Source organism: Macrobrachium rosenbergii, chromosome 53 (genome assembly GCF_040412425.1).
Source record: "Macrobrachium rosenbergii isolate ZJJX-2024 chromosome 53, ASM4041242v1, whole genome shotgun sequence".
Classification (NCBI taxonomy): Eukaryota; Metazoa; Arthropoda; class Malacostraca; order Decapoda; family Palaemonidae; genus Macrobrachium; species Macrobrachium rosenbergii.
The window spans coordinates 44,130,137-44,156,841 of NC_089793.1; the positions used below are offsets into that span (position 1 = coordinate 44,130,137).

Sequence of the window (26,705 nt, forward strand, 5' to 3'; positions counted from 1 at the left end):
TCAGGGCTTCTCTGAAGATTAACTCGAAGTAAAAACTGGAGGAGGATCTAGTTAAAATGTTGAACTGCTGGTAGGAAGAGGCAACTTTACATATGGAAATAGCCTATTAGCTCCTGGTTTTTCATTCAGAAACTTCTATATGTAGAACCAACCTCACACAGAAAGCTGTTGCCAAGGCCAATTTGTGTTTTGGATTCTGTATCAAGGCATGTTGTAGCTGGTACCAGTGAACTGCATCCTCAATACATTATTAAAAGGTTTCTAGTGTTCTATTAGTGATGATTTAGTACAAGAAAGGAAAAATTAAAAGCAATACTTGCTTGATATTTACTTTTTAAATCTTCCTGAAAAAATGCCATTTGATGCAAATATAATACAGATCACTCGACCATCCTGACATCTTGCATGTGAAACGTATATTCTAACACAGGGGGAAACACTGAACTGAATACAATCTTATACTATATGTATATCCTAAGAAATATCTTTATACATTTCATATTAGATCAGAGATACACTTATTCCAAAAACTATAAATTGGTTGTAATCAGAGGAGGACCCATAGTATTATGACTGTAAATATTAATGAAAATATACTTAATACCTAAACTTCATCCTAACTGAAAAGAAAAATATTACAGGATATTAAAAAGGGTACTTAAAATTATTCACACGTCTGTACTATCTGTAATGAGATCCTACATAAAACACCTCAAAGGTCAAACAAGGTCCCTTTTCTTGACAAAAGATGCATCTTTGGTGGAGCTACATTAACCTATTATGTGCTGTAGGAGCAAAGTGCTTTCCAGGTATGGTCTATTTTTTGTTTAAATCACAGCTTCCCAGTAAGACTGCAACGAGGCAAACTTCTTAAAATTATATATACAAAGGCTACAGTGATTTCTTCCTTTGTGTCAAGTGTTATATATGATAAGCACTGTCTTGATACTTAGTAAATCAAAAACTTCATTAGTATGATGGGCATTGTCAAGATCCATAATGAATCAAAAAAGAAATTGCATTAACTGGACCATCCAAAGACAATTTCTCTACAAAATTACATTAAGCTTGAATCAAATATTTTTAAGTAAAACATAAAGGTATATTTTGGTAAATTTGGACTAGATGATAAGAGAACTGATGTACTGAAGACCTTTATTGACATGTTAAGAGATGAGCTATCAAGTACAGTACAACTGCTAAAAATAAACCTTGTAATCATCATACACTATCTTTGAGCACACATGAAGCACATCCCTTCTCTGTTTACATATGTGATGCCTTACCTTAGCAAATCTTCCATAATGGATTATAAGTACACAACTAGTTGAAAGAACCTGAAAACTTTAAAAAATTAAACATAAATAAGGAGCATATACCCTAAGTTATGAACAAACTAAGAAATTAAATTTGAAATAAATTCCAGAATAAACTATGAAACTATTCAAATGTGCAAAATGGGGAAATTATAACATCATGCTGCTGTACTGCTAATATGTGGTGCCCATAACTGTTTTTAATACTGTGCAAGACTGATATTTCCTGATAAAATCAGCCCTTTAAAACCAACATTTCTTTTTTTGCAAATAAGTACTACTATACAGAAAACCTTTCTTTACAGTATTTCATCACTGTTTCATAAAAATGAAAATTTTTTGGAAGCATTCAAAACAATTCATTGAAGTATGTTATTAAATCTTGCCAACAGTACTTTGACAAATCTTCACTTATCTTTACTACCCCTTGTATGAAGTATTATTACAGTATATCCTAAAGGCAGAAGAAATAAAATAATTAGATACTAGTTATTAATTTAAATTAAAGGCTTTTACCTTTAAGCTCGTCAAAACTATCATTTAAGTAATAATTAATCATGAAAATTACAATCTTTTGCTTTAAGACTATCCAGATAGGCATCAAATGAATGCATATACTCAGAGATATCACTGTTTACTTGCAATAAAGCCATCATGTGTCAATATTTTTTAAATTGCCTTTTCTATTTTTCACATAACACAAAAACTTCACTCAGAGAATAACAAAGCAAGGTGAAGGCACACGAATTTACTGAGAACCAAAGAAAAAGAAAAACATCTCGATATATACAGTATGTCAGCAGAAACTTGCCAATAACAGCTTCAGTAGTTACAACTCAGTAAATGGTCTGCTTCAAATCATTTTGGCAGTACCAACACCTAGCATTGTTCCAGCTGAAAAGGCAATTATATACATGTTAAGCAAGTACAATTCATCTACCGTTATCTTGCTATCATCACCTAAGATATGCTTCCTGTACATTTTTCTTGCCTGTTTCATTTGTTTGTTGACCCAACTGTCTGCGGTATGCACTTTCTTATCAAGTTTATCAGCAAGTTTATCCAACTTCTTATCCAACTGTCGGGCAGCATCCTGCAGCACATGCTGGAAAGTACATTATGCTTGTTTATACTAAATATCTTCCACAAAATGTTCTAAGTTAAGATTACATGTAGGAATATTTTTTAAACAATGGTACGTACATAATGATAATTAAATAGTTCCAATCCTATTTAATCCTTTAAAATTTCCCTCAGCTAATTACAGAGTATGGAGGATGCAATGTTATACGTTTGACAAAATACTGAAAAAACTTATTTTCCATAACCAATTAAAGAGTACAGGTACTATGGAAGATGTAATGTAAAACAGTTTGGAAAAGTATTTATAAACCTTAATACTAAATCTATTCCCAATGGTAAGTTTTGTTCTTAGTTCACAATTTTAACCCAGATACACTATTCTTTACTTGCTTTGTGCATTTCAATTTCTGATTCACATTAATTCTTCCCAAGTTCTTTAGTGTTTTGTCAACCTTCCTTAATATATCTTCAGTGAACATGGTTCTGATTTACAATTCTTTAGAACTCCAAATGCTAATTTTTACACTTTCTGAAAGACTTAAATCTTCAATAACATTAAGGATTTTATTAAATTCCTTAAAAACCCACAATTAGATTGTGAATGGTGCTATTTTTTTTAAATAAGTCTCTATTATTCTTGCATCTGCAAACACTTTATATAGATACAAAGACTTTATAACATAAAATTTAAGTAAATTTAAGATAAATTTTACAAAAAAAATATGATGTACCCTCCACACTCAAAACTTCATGCAAACACTATCTTGTATTCTCTTTCTTCAATCACACTAAGAAATGAATTTGTTATTCTGAAATAACGAGAAATCATGCAAATTCTTAGTGTCCATGTATTATTTGGGTATAAGTCAATTATCATATATACTTGCAAATCATGCAACCCCTCCAATTTTTCTCCAATGGATGATTTCATCACATATCCGGTGTATCATGCAAGCTCCATTTTCAGCAGATTAGGCTAGGCCATTGTTAGGTTACATACTTAAAACTACAACGGGGGTACTATTAGTTTAATCTGGCAAATGCTAAGGGGGACATTTTTTTTTACTTCATCACAGTTACCTTTTGTCAGCTGACTTCCCCTACCCCATGCCTCAAGAACATTCACACAGTTGCATACCTATGTGTACTGAGCACAAGTAGAGCTTGCCAAAAATAAATATGTATAGTTCACTCAAATGTTCTAGTAAAAAACATTCATAAATACAGAATATTTGATAAAAAAAATTGCTTGTTTCAAATATCTAGTTGGAGGTGTTACCTAGTTTTAGCAAGTAATGTGTAAAAGCAAGCAGTCAGTAATGAAATGCACGATTTTATGTTATTTGTTCATCATAACTTTTTTTTGTTGTCTCTGTTATTCATTCTGAGGCACATACAGGCCAACCTCTTAAATCTGGCACTCCATAGTCTGGAAACTCCCAATAACCAGGGACCTTTTTTTAATCAGCCACCATTAGTTCTTGAGTAGTGACACACATTTCAGGTTTGGGATTTTTTTGGATTTCAGAACAGGAGCTTGTTCCATAAATACACAAGCACAGTCTATTTCCAATGAACACATTCTGTGAAACTCAAAAAAAAACATAAAGCATAAAAAAAGAACCGTAATTTGTGTAGTACTCGTGTATCATGTAATCATTAAAATTTCATCCAAAAACATGATTTCATCATATACATTGTGTATAGTGCAAGATGTATTTACAGTAGATTACACTAAGCTATGCTTTCTATGCCTGTCTCAGTTTCGGTAGATACCACTGATAATGCATATTATATCTGAGTTAGCTGTTAACACTTGCAGGACGAGCTAAATATATATTAAGCACACTCCAAGACTGGGCAAACTTCAAGGTTGGCCAATTTAAGATAAAAACACATCAATGGAAAGAGGAAGATTTGCAAATGCACATGGTCTTAGAAAATATTCTAAAAATTTTTCTGTATCTTCCACGGGAAGTTGAAAGTGAATATTTACAACCCTGTGCGGGGCCTCTTTTCCAAGACAATTGTAAATATACGCTAATTTTACGAAGTTATAAAAGTTTTTTCTAATTTATTTTATCTTAATTTGTAAAATTATAATTACAGCTCACACAACATCATAACAGATAAGGACTAAATCAGTAATTCTGAGTACATTTATTGTAAACTATTTACTAGATTTTCTGAGAAGGGGGGATGCAGTACCTTTACCAACAGCATTAAAGTGATATGAACATTTTTCCCGCTAAATTCATCCAAACTGTATGGTGTGTAATATTAATACTAATAAGAGTTAGCCCGGTATTCACTCAAAACCTGTTATAGTTCCTCGTATGATCACGCCCGTCCAGTAAGGGTTAACTAATAAATACGCCTAGAAGCAAAAGTTCATTAGTTTAAATGCGAATCTTCATACATTAAATCTGGCTTACAACCTTGTGACTTGTCAAAGAATTCATTACTATTTCTTATAATTAACAACCACTTACTAATGTGTGCAAGCCACTGGCATAACCAACAGCAAGTGCTGACATAAACAACTGAATTGAGAAATAGCTGTTTGCTGACGTCAGTTACCATAACTAACAATGTTTATTATGGGTTGCGTCACAGTTGTCGACTTATTAAAAATTTGCTAATTTTCAAAGGTGAATTCCATAAATAAAAATAAATCTTTATTCGTCCTTCAAGTAATGGAGAGGAATGTGTTATGAAAGTATGCCAAAATTTATGGTTGTAGCTTTGGCTGAAGAAACAAATATTGCGTAGCCACAAAACATTTTGTATGAGGCAAAAGAAGCATCTGATACTAGCGAAATCCCAAGATAATTCAATTACTTTACTGTGTTTATGAACAAAGTATAAGTTACATTTTTAAACCAGATTTGATAATTAACGAAAAAACGAATCTCTAAATTGTGTTTCATTTGGCAATAATGGCTTTGATGACGTTGGTAAAATGCAATCAGCTGATGATTTTAGGAATGTAAACATTACAAAAATGCAAATGGCACTTGACAAACAAACACACACACACACACACACACACACAATCTCTCTCTCTTTCTCTCTCTCATATGAGGGTTTAAAGAAACAAAAGCAGCAGATTTATGTTTTTGCAGAAAAAGAAAGCAAGAAAAATTGGAAGTGCTCTCTCAGGTGAAAGTTTAAAGAAACAAAAGCAGCAGATTTATATGTTTTTCTGAAAATGAAAGCCAGAAAAGTTTTGAAGTGCTGGAAAACATTGAAAGGTGCCATATCAGAATTCGACATTGCGCTTATAGAGTCGTTTAAGCTCCACTGTAGTGAAGAAGTAAGCATTTCCAGAAAGATGCTTATGGAGCAAGCCAGTATTTTCATAAGGAACTACAGTAAACTAACAAATGACTGTCATTATTCATAAGCTTTGTTCTACTTTTGATAACAGCAATATATATGTGGGATGAGCTGACAAGACTGTTTACAAGAGGGTTTTCTATGGATGATTTCTGTCATCCAGAATTTTCTGTCTGGCAGTGCCCTAGTCCCAAGGGTGCCAGTTTCAAGAGGTCGGACTGTACTGACAACCACCAACTAGAATGGATTAATTTTTATTTCTATTCATCTATTTACCTTTTGTCAGCTGATCACCCCTACCTACATAAGAATATGAACACCTGTCTGTCTAAAACAAACATGTCTGAAAAATGGTTCTGCAAACATTATATCAAATAATGTACATAAAAAATCTAATAAAAGCACTATAAATATATACACCTGTATGATCAAAAACTAATGTATACTAGTTCCAATGTTTGCTAGTTTTGGCCAGTAGCTTCCTGTTAAATGCATGCAGTTTGTGTGCCTGATAAAATACCTATTTTTTCAGTTTATTTTCATTTTTTACTACTTATAATGCTTTTTACTTCAAAGGGCAAATATATGTTCAGCACTGCTAAATTCTAAAAGCCTATAATTATTTTGATGTGGGAATCACAGCCTACTGTTTTGATAAGTAATATAGTTCTTGGCTTTTGCAATGCAAGTTGACTATCCCCAAACACACACACACACTTACACTGTGATTTTGTACTTTGCATATAATGTGATCCAATGAAATCTATGCTACAATCACATTCAAAAGTCACATGATACACAAGTATCAGTTCACTAGCCAGATCCCCACCTGGATTATGTCCAAGGAAATCTGTTTTCTGTCTCTTGGCCTAACTTTGTAAAGATATAATTCACTCCAACCGATTAAAAAACTACCATTACTCTTCAGGTTTGCACCTGTCTATGAATGACAAAATTTATAAAAATGATTACAATTAATAAAAGTCTTTATATTTTTTTAAACATGGCCATTTGACCCTCCAAGAGATAGAGCATTATTTTTAAGTTTAGTGGGTTATCAGGAGTACATGCATGGGGTATACAATTCTCAAAGGACAGCCAGGACATGAGAAAAACAAAAGAGGGATAAAAAATATTAAAACCTTCCCATCTGTGACAACTACAGCTGTTTTAATGTAATAAATGTTGCAATGTGTGAGGTAAAATAAAAGGTGAATACTGCATTAGTTTCTTATTATACTTTTGCATTAGTCTTTAATCATAATTTTATCATGCAAAGAAACTGAGAAGCATCATTGTATAAAAAAAATAAAAGGCCTAGAGAACATAAACATATATTTAAAAAATATCAACTTAGGTTAGTACTTGAGCTATCTGAACAATGAGCCAAAGAGGCATTATCATTAATTTCTTCATAACTAGAAATCTAAAAGAACATATAATACTTGAGAAATATCTTTAGTATTTTATGTAATGAAGCATAGATCAAAATAATAGTGACTTACAATTAACTTAGGAAGATGCTATACCCAACAGAACTCCTCCGCCAAAGCTTGTGGCCAACAATACGTTCTCGCGGGCAAAACGCACCGCCTGAAAATATGGATTTTTTACTCAAACTACAACTAAAAAGAATTAACCTTGGGTCCTTACGTAATAGCTACGAAAATCAAACTAAGGGAATTTATACGAAAAAACATAAGAAACAAAACCATCCCAAGATTATTCATATGATTTAACAAGCTTAGCTGTGTATGCAGAGGTGAATTTTGCAGTATGAATTAGGAAAACAAAACCACTATGTAACTCTAAAGATGATGTCAAGTAATTAACATGCAAAAGCATTTCTCTGACAGCTTATTAGACTCCAGTTAAAATTTTTTGGGCAATTGCAACTCAAAATTAAACATTAAGCAATTTTATAAAAAAAAAAAAAAGCAATACTGTATTCATCTTTCAGTGGAGCATCTTCTCATATTTCTATTTCCCATTTGACGTTTGGCAGTAGAGAAAATCAGGGACAAGGTTATAAATGTTGAGTAAAGGGAGTGAAATAAAGTGAGCACATATAATAAACAAGAAACTAAGTTTAAATTAGGGATTTCAGCACCCTGGAGGATGACATGGGAGATGGGATGAAAGGGATGTAATGTATTATGTGAAAAATAATGCAATTTCAAAAGATTGGCACCTGCCAAAGTTTTCCAAATTTTAACAAAAGCACTATAAAACATTTCCAGCAATTCAATTCACACAAGCAAATTTAACTAAAACTTTTCATGCTAAACAGACATTTTTGATGTATCTTTCAATCTTATCATTAAAATTAACAGCTACTTGGATATTTTATACATGCCTCATCTATCCCTGACTGAAAAAATTATCTGGTCTTCCATTTCCTTCCATGACTATGTTAAGCACATGTTTTCTATATTCTAAATCTGATGTATGATACTTCCTGCACTTCTGGTTTAGTATATTCTTTCTGATGTGAGTTGGTCATACTTTGGCACCTTTTTGCTTCTTTCTCACAAACTTTGTACAAAGCAGCCAATACTGGTGTGAAAACTAGATATGTTTGTGCCTACTCGTTTTTTTGACAACAAACCTTTTGAGGGTCAAGTGTTTTGACTTAGTGGTTGGGTTAAACTACAAAATAATAAACACCTTCAACATGCTGATTCAGACTTTGCAACACTACATAATTAACATCAGCTAGTTAAACTTGACAAGTAACTCAAAACACTTGACCTGTATGGCTGGAAAATGCAATATTTTTCAACTTCACACTAAAATTTATCTTGAAGAAGACTCATATGGCTGGCAAATGCAATATTTTTCAACTTCATACTAAATTTTATCTTGAAGAAAATAACAGAATACATGTTCATGCGATACCACTTTTACTCTCACATCTCAGTCGTCATAGTTATGTTGAGTTACAAACTTGTCCCACCCTAAAGACCCATTGGTCAACTTTCTCCTACATTTTCACATGTTAGCTCAAAAACTATTCCTTTCCTAACCTTTGGCTTTAGCTTTCCCTCTTAATCATACAACCTTACTCAGAAGGTGAATTTGCCAACCCATCTTCATGGTTTCTATGACAAAATTCACACATCAGGCTCAGAAACTTATTACAAAAATAAAATGAGTAAGAAACAATACAGCACTCAAAACTGAAAAATAAAAAGGGAAACATACAATCATTCTTTTTGTAAACTACTGATGCCTGTTAATTTTAAAAACTGTTATTAAGGGTATGTCTTTCTATTGTACTTACTCCATGACAAATCAAATTCTAATTCCAAGAATAAAATTACATTAGCATATTGGCCTGATAATTACTCAATTCAGGTACCTTTAGTCATTAAACTTGTACTAAAACATATTAACTAAAAACATATTAACTAAAATAATTGACAACAAGAGTGTTAAGTGTCAAATTATAAGCAACATAATCTAAAGACAAAGAAGGGACAATTGTAACTTTTATCTGAGTTCACTAACCATTTACACAATATATTATCCTCAAAACTATATGCTTACTCACAAATATAAAATACTATTAGAATCTTTTCCAGATAAAACATCCTTTGTTACATATGTATGAAAAAACTCAATCAAAATGCAGGATATGATGTTTTCAAGACTCCCATATGATTAAAAGTTAGGTTTTCATATGATTTTCGACTAAATTTCGGACGATGCTGGTCTGATGCCAATCTGAACAAAAGAAATTTAGATCCAAAATGGCAGAATGGTCAAAATTTGGAGGTATTTTTTATGAAAAACTTGATAAAAATGCAGGATGTGTTGTTTTCTAGACACCCAAAGGATTAACAGTAAGGTTATCTTACGATTTTCAACGATATTTCAGACTACACTGGTCTGAATGGAAGAAATAAAATTTACATTAGTAGAGCAATATTCACTAATTACTGATTTTTTATTTTATTTTCATGACTAAATAAATTTTTTATGATGAAAAATTATTTGCTAACTTTCAAATATTAAGGTAACCACAGAAAAGTATCAATAAAATTTTGAATTAAAATCCCACAAAATCACAAAACAGGTTATCGATGTGAATAATCTCTCTCTCTCTCTCTCTCTCTCTCTCTCTCTCTCTCTCTCTCTCTCTCTCTCTCTCTCTCTCTCTCTCTCTCTCTCTCTCTCGTAGAGCAATATTCACTAATTGCTGATTCTTTTTTTATTTTCATGATTAAATGCATTTTCTATGATAAAAAATGACTTATTAATTTTCAAATATTAATATTTTTAAGGCTTCATGACGACATGCTATTGGTTAGAGGGACTGGAAAGAGCCAATAACAGAGCTTGTAGGGGGTTTCCATGTCGAAACATTAGTGGCTGCTCTCTCTCTCTCTCTCTCTCTCTCTCTCTCAAAGGATTAAAAAAAATAAGGTTTTCTTAAGATTTTCGGTGATTATTTCAGGCCTCGACAATTTTCGGCTTACGACGTGCGCGTCGGAACGGAATCCCCATCGTAAACCTGGAATATATATGCATTAATGTGTATATATACATATATACACAGGCAGTCCCCGGTTATCGGCGGGGGTTCTGTTCTGAGGGTATGATGATAACTGAAAATCGCTGCTAACCAAAAATCAGCAATTTTCGGTTATTAGCGCCTCTGTTAGGTATGTACCAGTGCCAACACCCAATCATAGGTGCCAAAAATGGAAGTAGGTGATTTTTGGCGCTGAAAATTGCCGATTTTCGTCGCTAGACAAGCGCCATAAAACCAGATCGTCATTAACCAAGCCCGCCGTTAACCAGGAACTGCCTATATATATATCATATATATACAGGCAGTCCCCGGTTTACAATGGGGGTTCCGTTTTTACGCCGCGTCGTAAACCGAAAATCGTCGTAAACCGAAAAATTGTCGAAAATCGTCAAGAATCATAAGAAAACCTTACTTTTAATGCTTTGGGTGCATTGAAAACGATGTAAACTGCATTTTTATTGAGTTTTTCATCAAAAAAAAAAAAAAAAAAAAAAAAACTCCAAATTATGATTATTCTGCCGTTTTGGAGCCATATTTCTTCCGTCGGATTGGCGTACGAGCGCGTCGTAACCCCGGAACATGCATCGTAAACCAGGAAATAATTTCTGATGAATATATTTGAAAAGCGTTGTAACCTCAGAACGTCGTAAGCCAGACCCGTCGTAAACCGGGGACTGCCTGTATACAGGCAGTCCCTGGTTATCGGCAGCCTTGGTTACTGGCGATCCGGTTTTACGGCGCTTGTCTAGCGACGACGATAACTAGATTTTAGTCACTGATAACCGGTTATCAGCGCTCATAACCGGTTAACAGCACTGATCGCCTCTTATCGGCAGCGCCACTAACCAGTTATCGGCGCTGCTAACCGGGGATCAGTGCCATTATCACCGATTTTCGGTTGTCGTCACGCTGTCAGGAACAGAATCCCGGTGATAACTGGGGAATGCCTGTATGTATGTATGTATGTATGTATATATATGTATGTATATATATGTGTGTATATATATATATATATATATATATATATATATATATATATATATATATATATATATATATATATATATATATATATATATATATATATATATATATATATATATATATATATATATATATATATATATATATATATATATATATATATATATATATATATATATATATATATATGTATATATATATATATATATATATATATATATATATATATATATATATATATATATATATATATATATATATATATATATATATATATATATATATATATATATATATATATATATATATAATATATATATATATATATATATATATATATATATATATATATATATATATATATATATATATATATATATATATATATATATATAACGATGGGGTTAGGTTCAAAAACCCATCGTTTGTTGAAAAAATTGTAACTCTAATATGGCCTAGCCTACACTAGGGTAATCAGTACCATCTATACATATATGGTAGCCTAGCCTACACTACACAGTATACTTTATACATATATGGTATAGTAATTATTAGTGTCAGCTAATTCTGCACGTTCAATGCAGACTGACATGATAAGTCAGTATAAAGAGAAATTGAATAACAAGGCCTAGCTTGCACTTTCGTATATCATATACGGTAGCCTAGCCTACATTATACTGTATTCTATTTTCACATAACACCATATTGTACAAACATCAAAATAACGAATGTGCATCTTTTCCATGGATCTTTTAAAAAGTTATGCTTAACTACAATGTATCCAATTGTAAATATTCTTATATTGCTTTTGCATTATAAATTCCGATCATAGCGATCAAATGTTTTGGTTTGGGAATCTATCACGCGGTCTTTATTTTGCCACCATTTAACTCGGTTCAGAGGGCATTTCTTGCTTCTAGTTAGCGTAAATGAATCTCTAGATACTTTATTTATAAGGGACATATATATTTTTCGTTATACAAGGTGTTTTTAAGTCAAAATATGACTTAAATACGTCTCGTTGTGAAATTAATTTAGCTATTTTTTCGTTAATAGATGACTATTTTTTCGTTAATAGATGACATTGGCGGCTGGCCGTTTGGGGGCATGTTTGTTTTGTGTAAAAAAAAATCAAGATTCCGTTTGCTATTTTCTCTTGATTTCATCATCATACTACGAGCTTTTTGTATTTATCTTTTATCGGCATGAAAACAGCAGTAATATGTGTTCTTTCATGCCCGGTAGTTTTGATTATAATACTTTCAAATTTTATTTGCGATCGAGTTTCATCCACGTTGCCAATGCACGATAATTTATAGTCATTAGCAGCTTGAACATTCTTTTCTCAGCTTCAACTACACCTTGCAGCTTAAATTTACTGTAGTAGTATATTTCCTTGTCAATCTTTTCTCCAAAGCGGATAAGGGTATAGTGTACAAATATATCAGTACTTAACGTCATTTTTAACATAACTACGGTAATTGTTTAACTGTACGATGGTTGAAATACAACCAAAACAGCTGTTATCTGATTCGGTTATTAGCAAAACAACAGTTTCTCGTTCGGTTGTTTATGGCTGTACACATTTTTGCAAGAGTATAAGGTTACTAACAATACTTTTATCATTCTCTTAACTTTTTAACTAGAAGATGGAATAAAGAGATGGAGAAAAAGAAGTTGGTCTATTGTAAGTTGGTCTCTCTTGCTGCCTGATTGTACGGCAACTGTACGCTGTTGCGCTGTTGCCTGTGCCTGCTCGAAATTTAAAAATACTTTTCTAAATATTGTTGTATCGATATTAATTGCTAACCCCATCATAAAAGCGAATTATCGTAAGTCCAATTATCATAACTAGAGCACTACCTGTGTGTGTGTGTGTGTGTGTGTGTGTGTGTGTGTGTATGTATATATATATATATATATATATATATATATATATATATATATATATATATATATATATATATATATATATATATATATATATATATATATATATATATATATATATATATATATATATATATATATATATATATATAATGTATGTGTATATATATACCTGAACTTACACTAGGTTAGGTTCCAGACCCCTCGCACAAGGCGAACTTTTGCGTAAGTTTGGTACGGTCTCTAAAAAGGTTAATAAATGCTTAAGTTTAATTACTATATATGACCCTAATCATGCTCCCAAAGTATTATGCTAACGTTTAAATGAAATTAAAGTTTGTAATTTCATTTTAAAGTTAACCAACATTACCCTTTAAAAAAGAACTAAATGGTTGACATAAAAACTGAGAGCTGGAAGAAAATTTCTCTCTCCCCACTTCTGACCAATCTATTTTTAGAAGTCTTCTCACCCTCGTTTTTAAGAACTTTGTTATTCTACGTCTCTTTCTCTTTGTTCTGAAATGCTTTTTCATTGACAAAGTGTTTTTTATTTTGACTAATACAACTCTTAGTTTTTAAACAAACAAATATTTCCTGATCTTTTGTGAATCTCTCTCTCTCTCTCTCTGTAATAACTGATATATAATTCTACTTTTAAATAAACAAATATTTCCCAATCTTTTGTGAAACTCGCTCTCTCTCTCTCTCTCTCTCTCTCTCTCTCTCTCTCTCCGTAATAACTGATAAATGATTTCACTCTCTTAAGGACAACCCTTATCTCTTTCTCTCTCTCATTCGTAATCAGCGCTCACACATTTTTACAACTTATTATTTCTCTGTATGTCTTTACCTGTACAGTATATAGTTTAAATTGATCTAATTTTACCTGTACCATCTACGAACTGTAAATGCACTAGTGTGGCAAATATGTTCTAAAACACTGAGACATAATATACCACATAATTTACTATAGAAATGTATAAATTTTGTAATTACAGTTTTGTTATTATTTTTATTATTATTATTATTATTATTATTATTATTATTATTATTATTATTATTATTATTATTATTAGTATAAATTTTGTAATTACAGTTTTATTATTATTATTATTATTATTATTATTATTATTATTATTATTATTATATTATTATTATTATTTAATCATAATAATCTTATTAATATTTGAAAATCAGTACTTATTATTAGGTAAATCTTTTACTTATCATACAAAACAAATAAACATATACATGTAACCATAAAAATTCTTTCATGTCGGTAAAAGAGAGAGAAAGAGTTATTATTTAATGTTTTTCAATTTACATATAAAAGCTTGAAAACTTATAAATTACATAAAAATGTAAACACACTTTTGCAGGGTTTCTCAAGAATTCGCAAATGTCATGTATCAGTGAAAAAATTGCGTATGACTATTGGTTAAGTTCCAATGAAAGGTTTGCATGTCTGTGAATTTGCGCAACTCAATCGTGTAAGGTCGAGGTATTACTGTATATGCATATATATACATACACACACACACACACACACACACACACACACACACACATATATATATATATATATATATATATATATATATATATATATATATATATATATATATATATATACACAGTACAATGGATGCTATAATGGAGATATTATTTAGGATTTCACTTAAGATTTTATGTAAGTAGACACAGAGATGGATAACGATACTTGGTCTCCACGAATAATAAGTGATTTGATAATCTCCAGACATATAAAGCCAGTGGTTTTCAGCGATCCATCAGTGAAGGGTCTTACGTCGCCCAGATAAACACCCCACACTGGGCACCGACCAGACGAGTCACCAGATGTTTAGGCATCTAATTGATCGATCTGTTAACGTATGATACTGAATGGACATGAGATCAAGAGTGAAAAACACACAAAAATAATACCTAGTGCTTGCCTGAGAGAGAGAGAGAGAGAGAGAGAGAGAGAGAGAGAGAGAGAGAGAGAGAGAGAGAGAGAGAGAGAGAGAGAGAGAGAGAGAGAGAGAGAGACAAGTATAATTAAGTTCGGGGAGACAGAAGCAGTGTGTGTGTGAAGTGAAATTAGTGCCACCAAAGAAGGACAAAGTCCAGTTTATGGACTTTGATAAAATCTGTGAACATACCATGCAAAGACAATTCAGTTGTGAACTTAGAATTTGCGGCATTTCCCAAAAGTCTTGGTGCCGTTACCCATAAAGAAACAGGTGGGAGAGATATTATTATAACATTTTAAGACTCTACTAAATGTATAAAGGGAAAACAAGATTTATTTCAACACTGAACAAAAAACTCTTTTAAGATAGCTGACATCTGAGCACAATCTGTGTGAGTCGAAGAAATTATCCTTATAGATAGATTCAACAGTGCAAACAGATACAGCTTTTCAAAGAATAAAGCCCTACTACAGAATTACTGTGGCAAGCTTATGGGATTTTTGAAACTACTTAAGCCAACAGCAAGAACTAATTAGTGAGTGTTTTCCCAAGATCTACACACTACTCAAGATCAAGTGAAAGTGTTTCTTTCAAAAGACAATGATCAGTCAAAGTGGAAATAATTTCAAGCATTCCCACCTTTGATAATTCACTTCACAATACGATACCTCCACTCTGAAAATAAAGACAGCTTACGAAATAAAAGAATTTAGCCACGAAGAAGAATCCAGCAAAGAAGAAAACCAGCAAGAAGATGACTACTGAGAAGAAAGTGAGGGATTTTTCCTTCCTGCTTGACTAAAGACACGACATAAAATCAGTGCAGTGTTAGATCAAAGAAGACAGAATTCAAGAAAGAAGAATTCTACAAAGATGTTTCACTCAGAGAGAGAAAGAGGCAATCGACACAATGAAAAACACACTCATTTCCCCCTTGATGATCCGTGAGAGGTCCTAGAAGCGCACACAAGAAAAAAAAAAAGCCCACAGACAATGCCCAGATTTGAAGACAGTAAAGATAAGTCAGAAGCCCTTGAATATCTTCACATATACACACACACACACACACACATAAGACTTTTTTCTACTAAAGCTAACAAGATGTGAATACTTCTGCTTGACATTTTGAAGTCACAAAAGACTTGCACTTGAGTTGAATAAACATATAATATCGAACTATGTGCTAGCTTAGCAAAGGCACATCCGTTGCAGATGCAGTTGTGTCAACGTCGAGGTTTCCACGGTTGAACAGTGGGATCTGACGTATGCATTTGGGTCTGTCATGATCCAAGCGTATGGAGACAGTGTGATCTTACGAACATTGAACCGATGCTGCCAGAAGTGTCCAGGTTCCGGTGAGGTATGTGCGATTGCCCATGGTATGTTATCCGGAGGAAGAGACTCTTGCAGGGGGGACTGCACTGTGAGACTGGGTCTGTTTTGGTTAGTGGGGAAGTGTCAGAAGATCGCCACTGGAAAATCTGTTATTTGTCGCCATAGAAAGTGAGTACCTGTACCATAATTCCCATGACTCATGAACACTTACCTCTTTACACACATTGTTTTTGGAAAGACATAGTGCTGCAGTGATATTCTGCTATGCATTTTCCTGTTTGATTCCCCATCTGAATGTGTATGTTAATTAACACCATTTCAGGTTTTACTATATTGATATGTTTCTTTCAACAGGAATTCTGGTTTTGTCCTGAGAGGACAAATGTTTGGAAGTGGTGTTTTACTCTTACATACTATATGACATTTATTGTGGTCAAGAATAATCATACATTACTTTGTTTGATGACCAGGGTGTTATTTACTAGTATCACTTGGTTTAGGATTATTAATATGCTTGTTTGTGAAACAGTATTTCCTCTAGTTATAAATTCCATTTAGAGGGGGTGTGAATCACTCCATTTCATGATTGTAGCTTTTGCTGAATCACTTTCATTAAATCTGCAAATAAAGTCTAGTTTTTACGCTAGTGTTTACTTTCAGTAGGCATTTGTTTTAAGAGAGATACAGTGAGAGAAGTCGACAAAGGGGAAGGAATTTGCTGATGCAAGGGGCCACGGCTACCAGAGATGTCTTAGGAATGTAAGATGTTTGATTCTGTTCTTAAAACAGATACAGCAATAAAAGATGGCCCTATTTGACCTGGAGATAGGCCATTTAACAGTGGTTGGCAGTGGTGTTAGACACAGATAGATGAATAGATGGTTAGGGTCACGCTTCCGAAGAGACAGATCTTAGTAATGCTAGTATTGGCATCTCAGAATAGGACTTTGTTGGGGTCAGTGATTCAGGGTAGAGATGCTCTTGTGTGACACACTCGAGTCAGTTTTTCTCGAGAGTGAAGTCTGTGTGTGTGTTTAATAATGCGTCACAGGGCACAGGGTTTTAATGTGTGTAAAATGGGAATTTCTGGGCGGTAATTCATATTGGGGAGTGTTTAGGCATACATAATGTGTATAGTGTAAAGTAATTGTAGTATCTTGACCGCTTGTGTGTGTGTTAAAACACGCGAAAATACATGTGAGTGTTTTTCTCCCTCTCTCTCTTCCTTTGGTGAGAGAATTCCTGCACCATTAAGCAGAGGCGTATGTAAATGTTATAATTTTTTTTATTGTTAAATTTAATGTCAGACTGGATTTTTCACTGCACTGCAACTAATATTTGGGGCGATGGCTGCAGGGACATCATCCCGAGTGATGTGTCAGTGACGTCATTAGTTTGGGTTGAGTCTCTTGCCTTCTCTGCCATTTCCTGTATGCAGTGCATTTGAATTTTGGGTGTGCCTTATGTTTTTTATATAGCAATCAGCATTCCACATCGGCATTTAGAGTTTAATAAAGGGAAATATTTTATTGTTATATTATCTCTGGGGACTTTGATAATTGGGTAGTACAGTAATTTATTTGATATTTGTTGAATTACTGTGTAAACATTTCTTACGCAAGTGTGTATACATTTTTTTTTTACTTTTTCTTTCTTATTGTTATAATTACACAGGTACATCTTATTTTGGATGCATACGTGTGTGTATGTAAAGAGGAGAGCGGTTGCTAAGCTTACTTGGCAATCTTGTGCCTTGATGGCAGGAGAGGCAGACGTGTCTTTGAAGTTTGCGCTCAGCGTTTTTTCTGTGTGCTTCGGCATACCTTGGAGGGTGAGATGGGGGGGGGGGGGTTGAGGTGTTGCACTGATGGTGGGGGTGTTTGAGGTGTTGCACTGATGGTGGGGATGAATTCTTTTCTCTCTCTCGTCCGTTTGCTCGAGCCCCGTTTTCTATACAGAGGGTAGACTCCCATTCTCTTTACTTGGGGGAGACTGACTGTTTATTTTTGTCGTTTGTCCTTGAAGAAGCGATCTTGACCCACTTTGCAATCAGCTGTGCACTTAGCCCGCCCATTTTTTTTCCCCATGGGACTTTGGATTTAATTGTGCGGTTTAACTGTGAATTTAATTTTGGGTTTAGTTAATTTTGGATTTTATTGCAGGTTTAATTAACTTTGGATTTAATGGTGGGTTGGATTAGTACTTTCTTTTGAGTTTTGGGGATTAATTGTTAGAGTAATGGGAATTAACATTCTGGGTTTCTTACTGTGTGGGAATAATTTCAGGGAAAATTGTTTTTTCTTGTGTAATTCCCGTAAGGGGTGTCCTTTCGCGGGACTTGGGAAATTTGGCATTTGTGATCAGCCAAGAATAAGTGAACGAATTTATTTATGAAGAAGAAAGTTGCAAAAATGGAGAGGAAATAGTGATCAGAGATTCCTTTGATCAGCATATGGTTGTGTAGGACGCGGAGATTCTGTCCGCAGTCTGAAGGGTTTTGTTGAAAGTCAGAATAGCCAAAGACTGATGGTTGGCTTGAGTTCTCGGATCCCACGGGTTCGTTGCTTTAATTGTAATATACAGGGACACATTAAGAGATTTTGCTATGTTAAATACTGTGGCACCTGTAAGAGTTATGGTCATCCTTGGCGGTCCTGTCCATTTCAGAGACAGTATAATGGGAGGCCTGCATTTCAGAGTTTTGGTTGCTCAGATAAGAAAGTTCCTGACACGAAGTTTTTGAAGGGATCTTGTGATCAGCAGACACTGTCTAAAGACTGATCAGTTGTAAAGGAAAACTGGATGGGTGTTTCTTGGGATATAGGACTTCTGGGGGAACCCTCAGGGTCAAAGCCAGTAGTAAATGGGTCCGTGCATGGGATAAAGGTACAGGTTTTTATAGATACAGACGCCTCTATTAATTTTATAAATTATGAGTTGTTCTGATCGGTCATTGAGACCTGCGATGGAGACGGTATGTGACGTTCAAGCAAATAGGTTATGAATTTTGGGATACATAGATGTAGATTTATCTCTCAGGGGTAGATCTTTGACAGAACCATTTTTGGTTATACATGGGGGTGCTTTGGGGGATACATTGTTACTGGGTCATCCAGCATGTCGGAGACAAAAAATCTCGGTTCATACGGGGGTATGTGGTATAACTGTCGGAGTACCTGGGGTGTTTGTGCCTTATGAGGGGATGGATGTGAGTATAGTGGATAATGATGGATCAGGTGTACATGAGAATCTATGGGTGGATGATGAGCATGTGTCGGTGGTTAAGAGGTGTTATAAGGGTGTTTTGACAGATGATGTGGTTCTTGGCCCTTGTATGGTTGTGATGGTGAAAGTTCGAGTGAAAGGAGTGCATAAATCCAGACAGATGTGTGTGGATGAGTGTAGCGAAAAGCTGAAGGAGGTACTGTGTACGGGTTCTATAAATAAGGTATCAAGTTCAGGGTATACTTGGGTGAAATTGCTAAACTGTAACGATTCAGTTTGCAATTACCAGAAGGGTACTTATGCAATCAACTTTGTTGACTGGGTTGATGAAGATAACTCAGTGGCTATTGTCGGGGAATTTTGTAGTTTTTCAGAAGCAGATTTATAGGCTAGAAGGCAGGTTTTTAAGGAGCATTTAGCCAATGCTGATTATAAAGAATATGCTGGGGGTGCAGAAGATGTTCTGGCTGAGTCTGCGGACATAGTCGCGCTCAAAGGGGATAAGGTAGGGGTAACAAATGCGTTAGAACACAAGGTTCAGTTGGGAGACAAAACTAAGCCTATTTTTGTTCCCTCATATAGGATTCCTTTTAAGATTAGAGAACAGGTAGAGCAAGAGGTTAATAAGTGGGAGGAGGAAGCATTGTTAGGCCCAGTTCCTTGCCTTTTAATTTCCCATTGTTGGCAGTGCCTAAGAAGGATGGTTCAGTACGAGTCTGTGTGGACTTTAGGAAGCTGAACGAGAAAACCATTCCTGATCGCTACCCTGTGGCGTGCTTGCCAGATTTATTTGTTGAGATTGGGGGCAAGAATATTTATTCCTCAACTGATCTGATGCAAGGGTATTTGCAAGTACTGTACGGCTTGGCAAGGAGAACCGAGAGTACATGGCTTTCTCTTTGCCGAAGGGGCATTATGAGTTCACTCAAATGCCGTTTGGTTCATCAAGCAGTCCAATGACATTTACTAGAATAATGAATACTGTTTTGCATGACTTGTTAGGGAAGTCCATAATTCTGTAGATGGACGATATTTTAGTTGCCACTGATTCAGTAGAAGAATATTTAGAAGTTCTTAGGGAGGTTTTTAGGAGGCTTAGGTTAGTAGGTTTGAAGATAAAGTTAGCTAAGCGTAATTTTCTCAGGAAGCAGATAGTACATTTAGGTCATGTCATTTCTAAAGAGGGTGTTAGAGTGAATGATGATAAAGTTAGGGCAATTGTGGATTGCTACTCCCAAGAATAAGCAGATTCAGTCATTCTTGGGCATGGCTGGATTTTTCTGTAGATTTGTAAACAGTTTTCTGTCCTAGCATCTCCCTTGACAGATAACCTGAGGGAAGATGTGCAGTTTGTATCGGGAGATGGACAGTAAATAGCTGTTCAGAAGATTAAGGATGCCTTAGTAAATCCCCCAGTGTTGAAGTTTGCTGGTTTGGAATGTCCTTTCACGTTGGTAACAGACGCTAGTTATGATGGTATAGGGGCATGCCTTATGCAGAAGTTTGACAGAAGACTCCATCCGATTACATTTTATAGTAGGAAGTTTAAGATACGAGGTAGTAATGAACGGTTATGGTCGGTAGTAGACAAAGAGGCCTTTGCCATAGTGTCTAGCTTAGTGCATTTCAAAATGTTGTTATTAGGCAATCAAGTAGAGGTTCTGACAGATCATTAGACATTGTTGGATCTTATTAATAAGCTGGATCTTTCCCCAAAAAGAGCTCAGTGGTATCTGACAATCAGGGATTTTGATGCTAAGCTTAAGTATATAGAAGATAGACATAATGTCATACCAGACACCCTTAGTAGAAGTTTTTCTGATGCTGATGGTACTCATGCATGTTATGTATCTGGCGATTGCATAGACTGGGATATTAGTTTACTAGAAGCTAAGCAAGATGAAGATGAGATTCTTGGAGATGCAAAAGCATTTCTTAGGGGGGAGTTAGTTAGGAAGGGTTATAAGCTACTTTTTGCAGGGCTTGAATTAGAGGGTAATTTGTTAGTGAGGAAAATTAGATACAGACTGAGGAATAGTGAGGATAAGGGTGATACGACGCAAATAGTTATTCCTAGCAGTTTAGTACCTACGGTGCTAGATACTGTTCACGGTAGGTCTGGCAGTCCGCATTTGGGGACTGAGAAAACATATCAGAATATACGGGAACAATTCTTTTGGAAGAATATGATCACATTGGTAGAAGACTTTGTGAGAAGTTGTTCAGTCTGTAATGCGTGTAAGCCATCAAGGGTCGTTTCTTGTAAATTGGGTTCATTCCTGATTCCTACCAGAACCTCATCATGAGTCCACATGAACTTTTGAGTAATTTCTGTGAATCTAGTTATGGCCATAGGCACCTGTTGGTGGTTGTTGACGAATTAACTAGGTTCGTAGAGATTTTTCCGTTGAAGCAAAAAAGCGGAAGAGGTGGCAGTTGCATTCTTTAACGAGTATGTTTGCCGTTATGGGGTTCCGGAGGTTCTGATTACAGAGAATAGTAGGGAATTTGTAAACAAGACGTTAAAGTGTCTTGCGGATGTAATGGGCACTCGGAAGGTCACTATTATTCCCTATAGACAAGAAGTAAATGGGCTGTGTGAACGAGCAAATAGGAAGGTCACTGAAGCTCTTCAGATGACCGTTGGAGGGAGTGATGTAAATTGGGACTGATATATTCCACAGGTGCAGCATAGTATAAATTCGATGGTTAGTAATACCATTGGAATGTCTCCCAATGAAGCGCTGTTTGGTTACCCACCGCGGGGTACGTTCGATTTCTTGCCTATTCCATCGGATGAAGAAACGATCAGGGCGCTGATTTACACCATGAAAGAGAGTTATAAGCATCTTGCTTGGAATCTTGAAATGAAAATGTAAGACATGGTAGACAGGGGCAATGCAAAGCCAGATAGAGTTAAAGTTGCTGTGGGACATACGGTTTTTGTAAAAATAAATGTCAGGAATCAGTTGGACTATACGCTAGATCCTAAATTCGAAGGTCCTTTTCGTGTTGTGGAAGTAAAGAAGGGGAATAGATTTGTTGTTCTAGATGAGAACATGGGTGTGTCTCAGTTGACACACACATCTAAAATTAAGACGACAAGGTAATGGGAATCGTATGGGTTAATTCCCGTGTTGTACTGTGAGTATGATAATTATTTTTTCTTTCTTTCTTTCTTTTCTCTCTCTTTGTTTTTTTTTAATGGGTTTTAAATGGGCGTAACTTGTAGTTTTTTTTGTAACTGGGGAGGACGTTGGTCCATAGAGTTATACAAATCTTTAATTGTCCGAGTTCAGTCTTTGCTCTTATGCGTTGCAATACTTAGTTGAAAGTAAGTGCAAAATACCATATCGTTTTATAGATATATGAATTTCTTTTTGTTTGTTTGTTTTTTTTCTTTCCCGTTTCGAGATCGGGTATCTTTGAGATTCTTTCTTTTGTTTTTTATGCTGAAGTCTCGCATTCATATGCCTTTGGGAGTCGTGGCATGGGCTAATTTTATAGCAAGGTTAGGATCGTGTGTTATTATGTAAAGAATACTATATGTAGTTGTCGTCTGATGTAATATCTTTGAGTATAGAGTTTCAGAATAAAGCTCTGTTACTTTGGATTTTTTTGGGGGGCTTAATTAGTCTATCGGATGGAATTTGTCTGATCTGTTACGGGTTTGGGTAAATCAGTTAGGGTTTAGGATAAGTTTAGGAAGACTTTAATATAGCTTCCAAATTTAGGTGTTTGGGTTTTTTAGTTCTCTTTTAGAATAAGAGGGCTGTGAAATTGGTAATTATAGTTTGTATGATAATTGGAGCAATTGCCAGTATGTCATTGCTATTTTGCTGAGAACTGAGCAGGTATCAACAGTATTTGCTATCCAGGGTAAAACTTTGATGACTTTACATGATATTTTTCCTCTCAAATGTTTAGGATTGCCTTTAATAAATTCAGTAAATTGGTCTGATTCTCAGGTAATTTTTACTGGGAAGAATTTGTATGGGTAGTATCTTGAAGTTAGTGTACCTGATAGAGGGTTGATTGTGGAAATTCCAGTTAGCAACTTGGAACCGTTTCACAGTTTTATCATATGACCTTTTCCTTGTGGGTTTAATATTTCAGTATTAGTATGGCATAGTAAGTACATTAGATACCTTTTGGGTTGACTGTCGACATGACCAACTTATGTTATACACCAATTCCTCACAGCAGAGCCTTATGGATGACTTCTATGAGCCTCAATTGATACAAGTTAGATATGGGGGCTGTCTACGGTACACCTGCAGGTTTCTACCCCTGTGCCTTCATGAGAGGATCCAGGGTTTTTTGGAGAGGTGTCGGGCAGGACGTCTACCAATCGCCATTGTTGCTGGGAAACATCTGTTTGGAGCAAAGGATTCGTGGGCGCCTCATTCAACATGGGCTTGTGCAGTTGCAAGCCACCCAGAATATGTAGACCATCAAGAATGCAAGATGTGAAGTGTTGCATTCTATAAATGAACTATTATTCGGATAACAAATGTGCATACAAGACATATAATTTTTGTAGCTAGTGCATATGTTTGCTATGACTTTGGAGCTGACCCTTACTGAACTTTTGACTGGACAGTTATTGTATCTGGGCGAGGGCATCCAGAAAGTAGGTGGTCCAAGCTCCTATTAAGTATTTATTGAACTATGTGCCAGCTTAGCAGAGGCACATCTGTCGTACAGTAGGTGTGGTTGTGTCAACGTCGAGGTTTCCACGGTTGAACAGTGGGATCTGATGTATGCATTTGGGTCTGTCATGATCCAAGCGCATGGAGACAGTGTGACCTGTCGAACATTGTACTGATGCCGCCAGGAGTGTCCAGGTTTCGGTGAGGTATGTGCATATGTGCGATCGCCCATGGTATACAGCAACCCCCCATATTCGCAGGGGATGAGTACCACACCCAACCCCCGCAAATAACTAAAATCCGTGAATACTTAAAACCCCTCTAAAAACACTTACAACTGCTTATTTTGATAGTTTACACACAAGAAAAACCCACTAAAAATGCTTAAACCTGAGTATTTTAATAGTTTTATCACAAAAAGTGCATTTAGTCATGAAAATGATATGAAAATACAGTATTTAGTGAATATTTCTGTGAAAAATACTGCGAATGGGCGAATTTTCCACAAAAAATGGGTAGATACATTCCACAGAGAAATCTGCAAATACGTGAGTCCGCGAATCGTGAGAATGCGAATACGGGGGGAGGGGGTTTACTGTATTATCCAGAGGAACAGACTCTTGCAGGGGGATTGCATTGTGAAACTGGGTCTGTTTTGGTTAGTGGGGAAGTGTCAGAAGATCGCCACTGGAAAATCTGTTATTTGTCGCCATAGAAAGTGAGGTACCATAATTCCCATGACTCATGAATATTTATCTCTTTACAGACATTGTTTTTGGAAAGACCTAATAATGCTGCAGTGATATTCCTCTGCATTTTCCTGTTTGATTCCCCATTGTACATTTTTTTGTTTTGAATGTGTCTGTTAATTAACACCATTTCAGGTTTTACTATATTGATATGTTTCTTTCAACAGGAATTCTGGTTTCGTCCCAAAAGGAAAAATATTTGGAAGTAAGTGTTTTACTCTTACATACTATGACATTTATTGTGGTTAAGAATACTTATGACCTCATTACTTTGTTTGATGACCAGGGTGTTATTCACTAGTATTGATTGGTTTAGAATTATTAATATGCTTGTTTGTGAAACAGTATTTCCTCTAGTTACTGAATTCCATTTATTGGGGGTGTGAATCACTCCATTTCATGAACATAGCTCTTGCCGGACCACTTTCGTTAAATTTGCAAATAAAGTCTATTTTTGTACATCAGTATTTAATTTCAGCAGGCCTTTGTTTTTAGATAGATACAGTGAGAAAAGTCAACAAAGGGGAAGGAATTTGCTGACGCAAGGGGCCACGGTTACCAGAGACGTCTTAGGAAAAGTAAGATGTTTGATTCTGTTCTTAAAACAGATGCAGCAATAAAAGATGGCCCTATTTGACCTGGGGATAGGCCATTTAACATATATACTTATACTTTTTACGTGTAATTACTATATTAATTTTACATATACAGTCTGAATGTCTCTTTGACGATTCTTTGTTGACCGTCTATTTTCAGCTATTTATTTTTCGTCTGGTTGTTTCTAAGCATGTAAATACCTAAATAGCAATTCTTGGTAATTGTCAACAGGCCAGTTGTAAACAAGTTTAGTAACAAACCTATATGTTTTAACTGTTAATTTCAAAACGCTAACTGCCGAATATTGGATCTTAACCATCGAATAGTTATATTTTGACAAGTGTTCCCTTGAAAGAATGTTATATATATGTGTGAATTTCCTTGTAAACACTCATTTGTAGCAGAAGATGTCTCTAGAAGAGACGAAACGTCCTAACCAATAAAACGTCCATCAAAATGAACTTTGGTGCTTTACTCCATCAGTTGCCTGAAGAACAGAGGAAGATAATAAGGAAAATCGAGAACATTAGTAAGAAACTAATAAACTGCAACTTATGTCATATTTAACGACATTTGCATATATATATATATATATATATATATATATATATATATATATATATATATATATATATATATATATATATATATATATATATATATATATATATATATACACACACACACACACACACACACACACACACACACACACACACACACATATATATATATATATATATATATATATATATATATATATATATATGTAATTCTAATAACCACAATGCCCTCTTAACTTAATGCTAATTCTTAGCGCTTTTTGGATATGCTTGTAACTCTGAAGCTGATAGATCCAAAGGGAAGAAATTGAAGAGCCTGTGACAGCCGACGCGGAATCGAACCCGAGTTACCTTAATCACAAGGAGGTCACGTTGCCAATCTGACCACGTGACCTCCTTGTGATTAAGGTAACTCGGTTCGATTCCCCAAGCGGCGGCTGTCACAGGCTCTTCAATTTCTTC

The 26,705-nt window shown here is 34.9% G+C and overlaps 1 protein-coding gene across 3 annotated transcripts in view; it reads right to left on the reverse strand.

The window, feature by feature from the left end:
• Positions 1-315: 315 nt before the first annotated feature.
• LOC136834423 (FUN14 domain-containing protein 1-like) overlaps positions 316-26,705 on the reverse strand; it is a 138,910-nt gene continuing 112,520 nt past the window's right edge. For all 3 annotated transcript variants that reach the window (XM_067097008.1, XM_067097007.1, XM_067097005.1), the window contains exon 5: positions 316-2,421. In XM_067097008.1, coding sequence (XP_066953109.1) covers positions 2,170-2,421 — 252 coding nt within the window. In that variant the 3' untranslated portion in view covers positions 316-2,169. The remainder of the gene's footprint in view (positions 2,422-26,705) is intronic.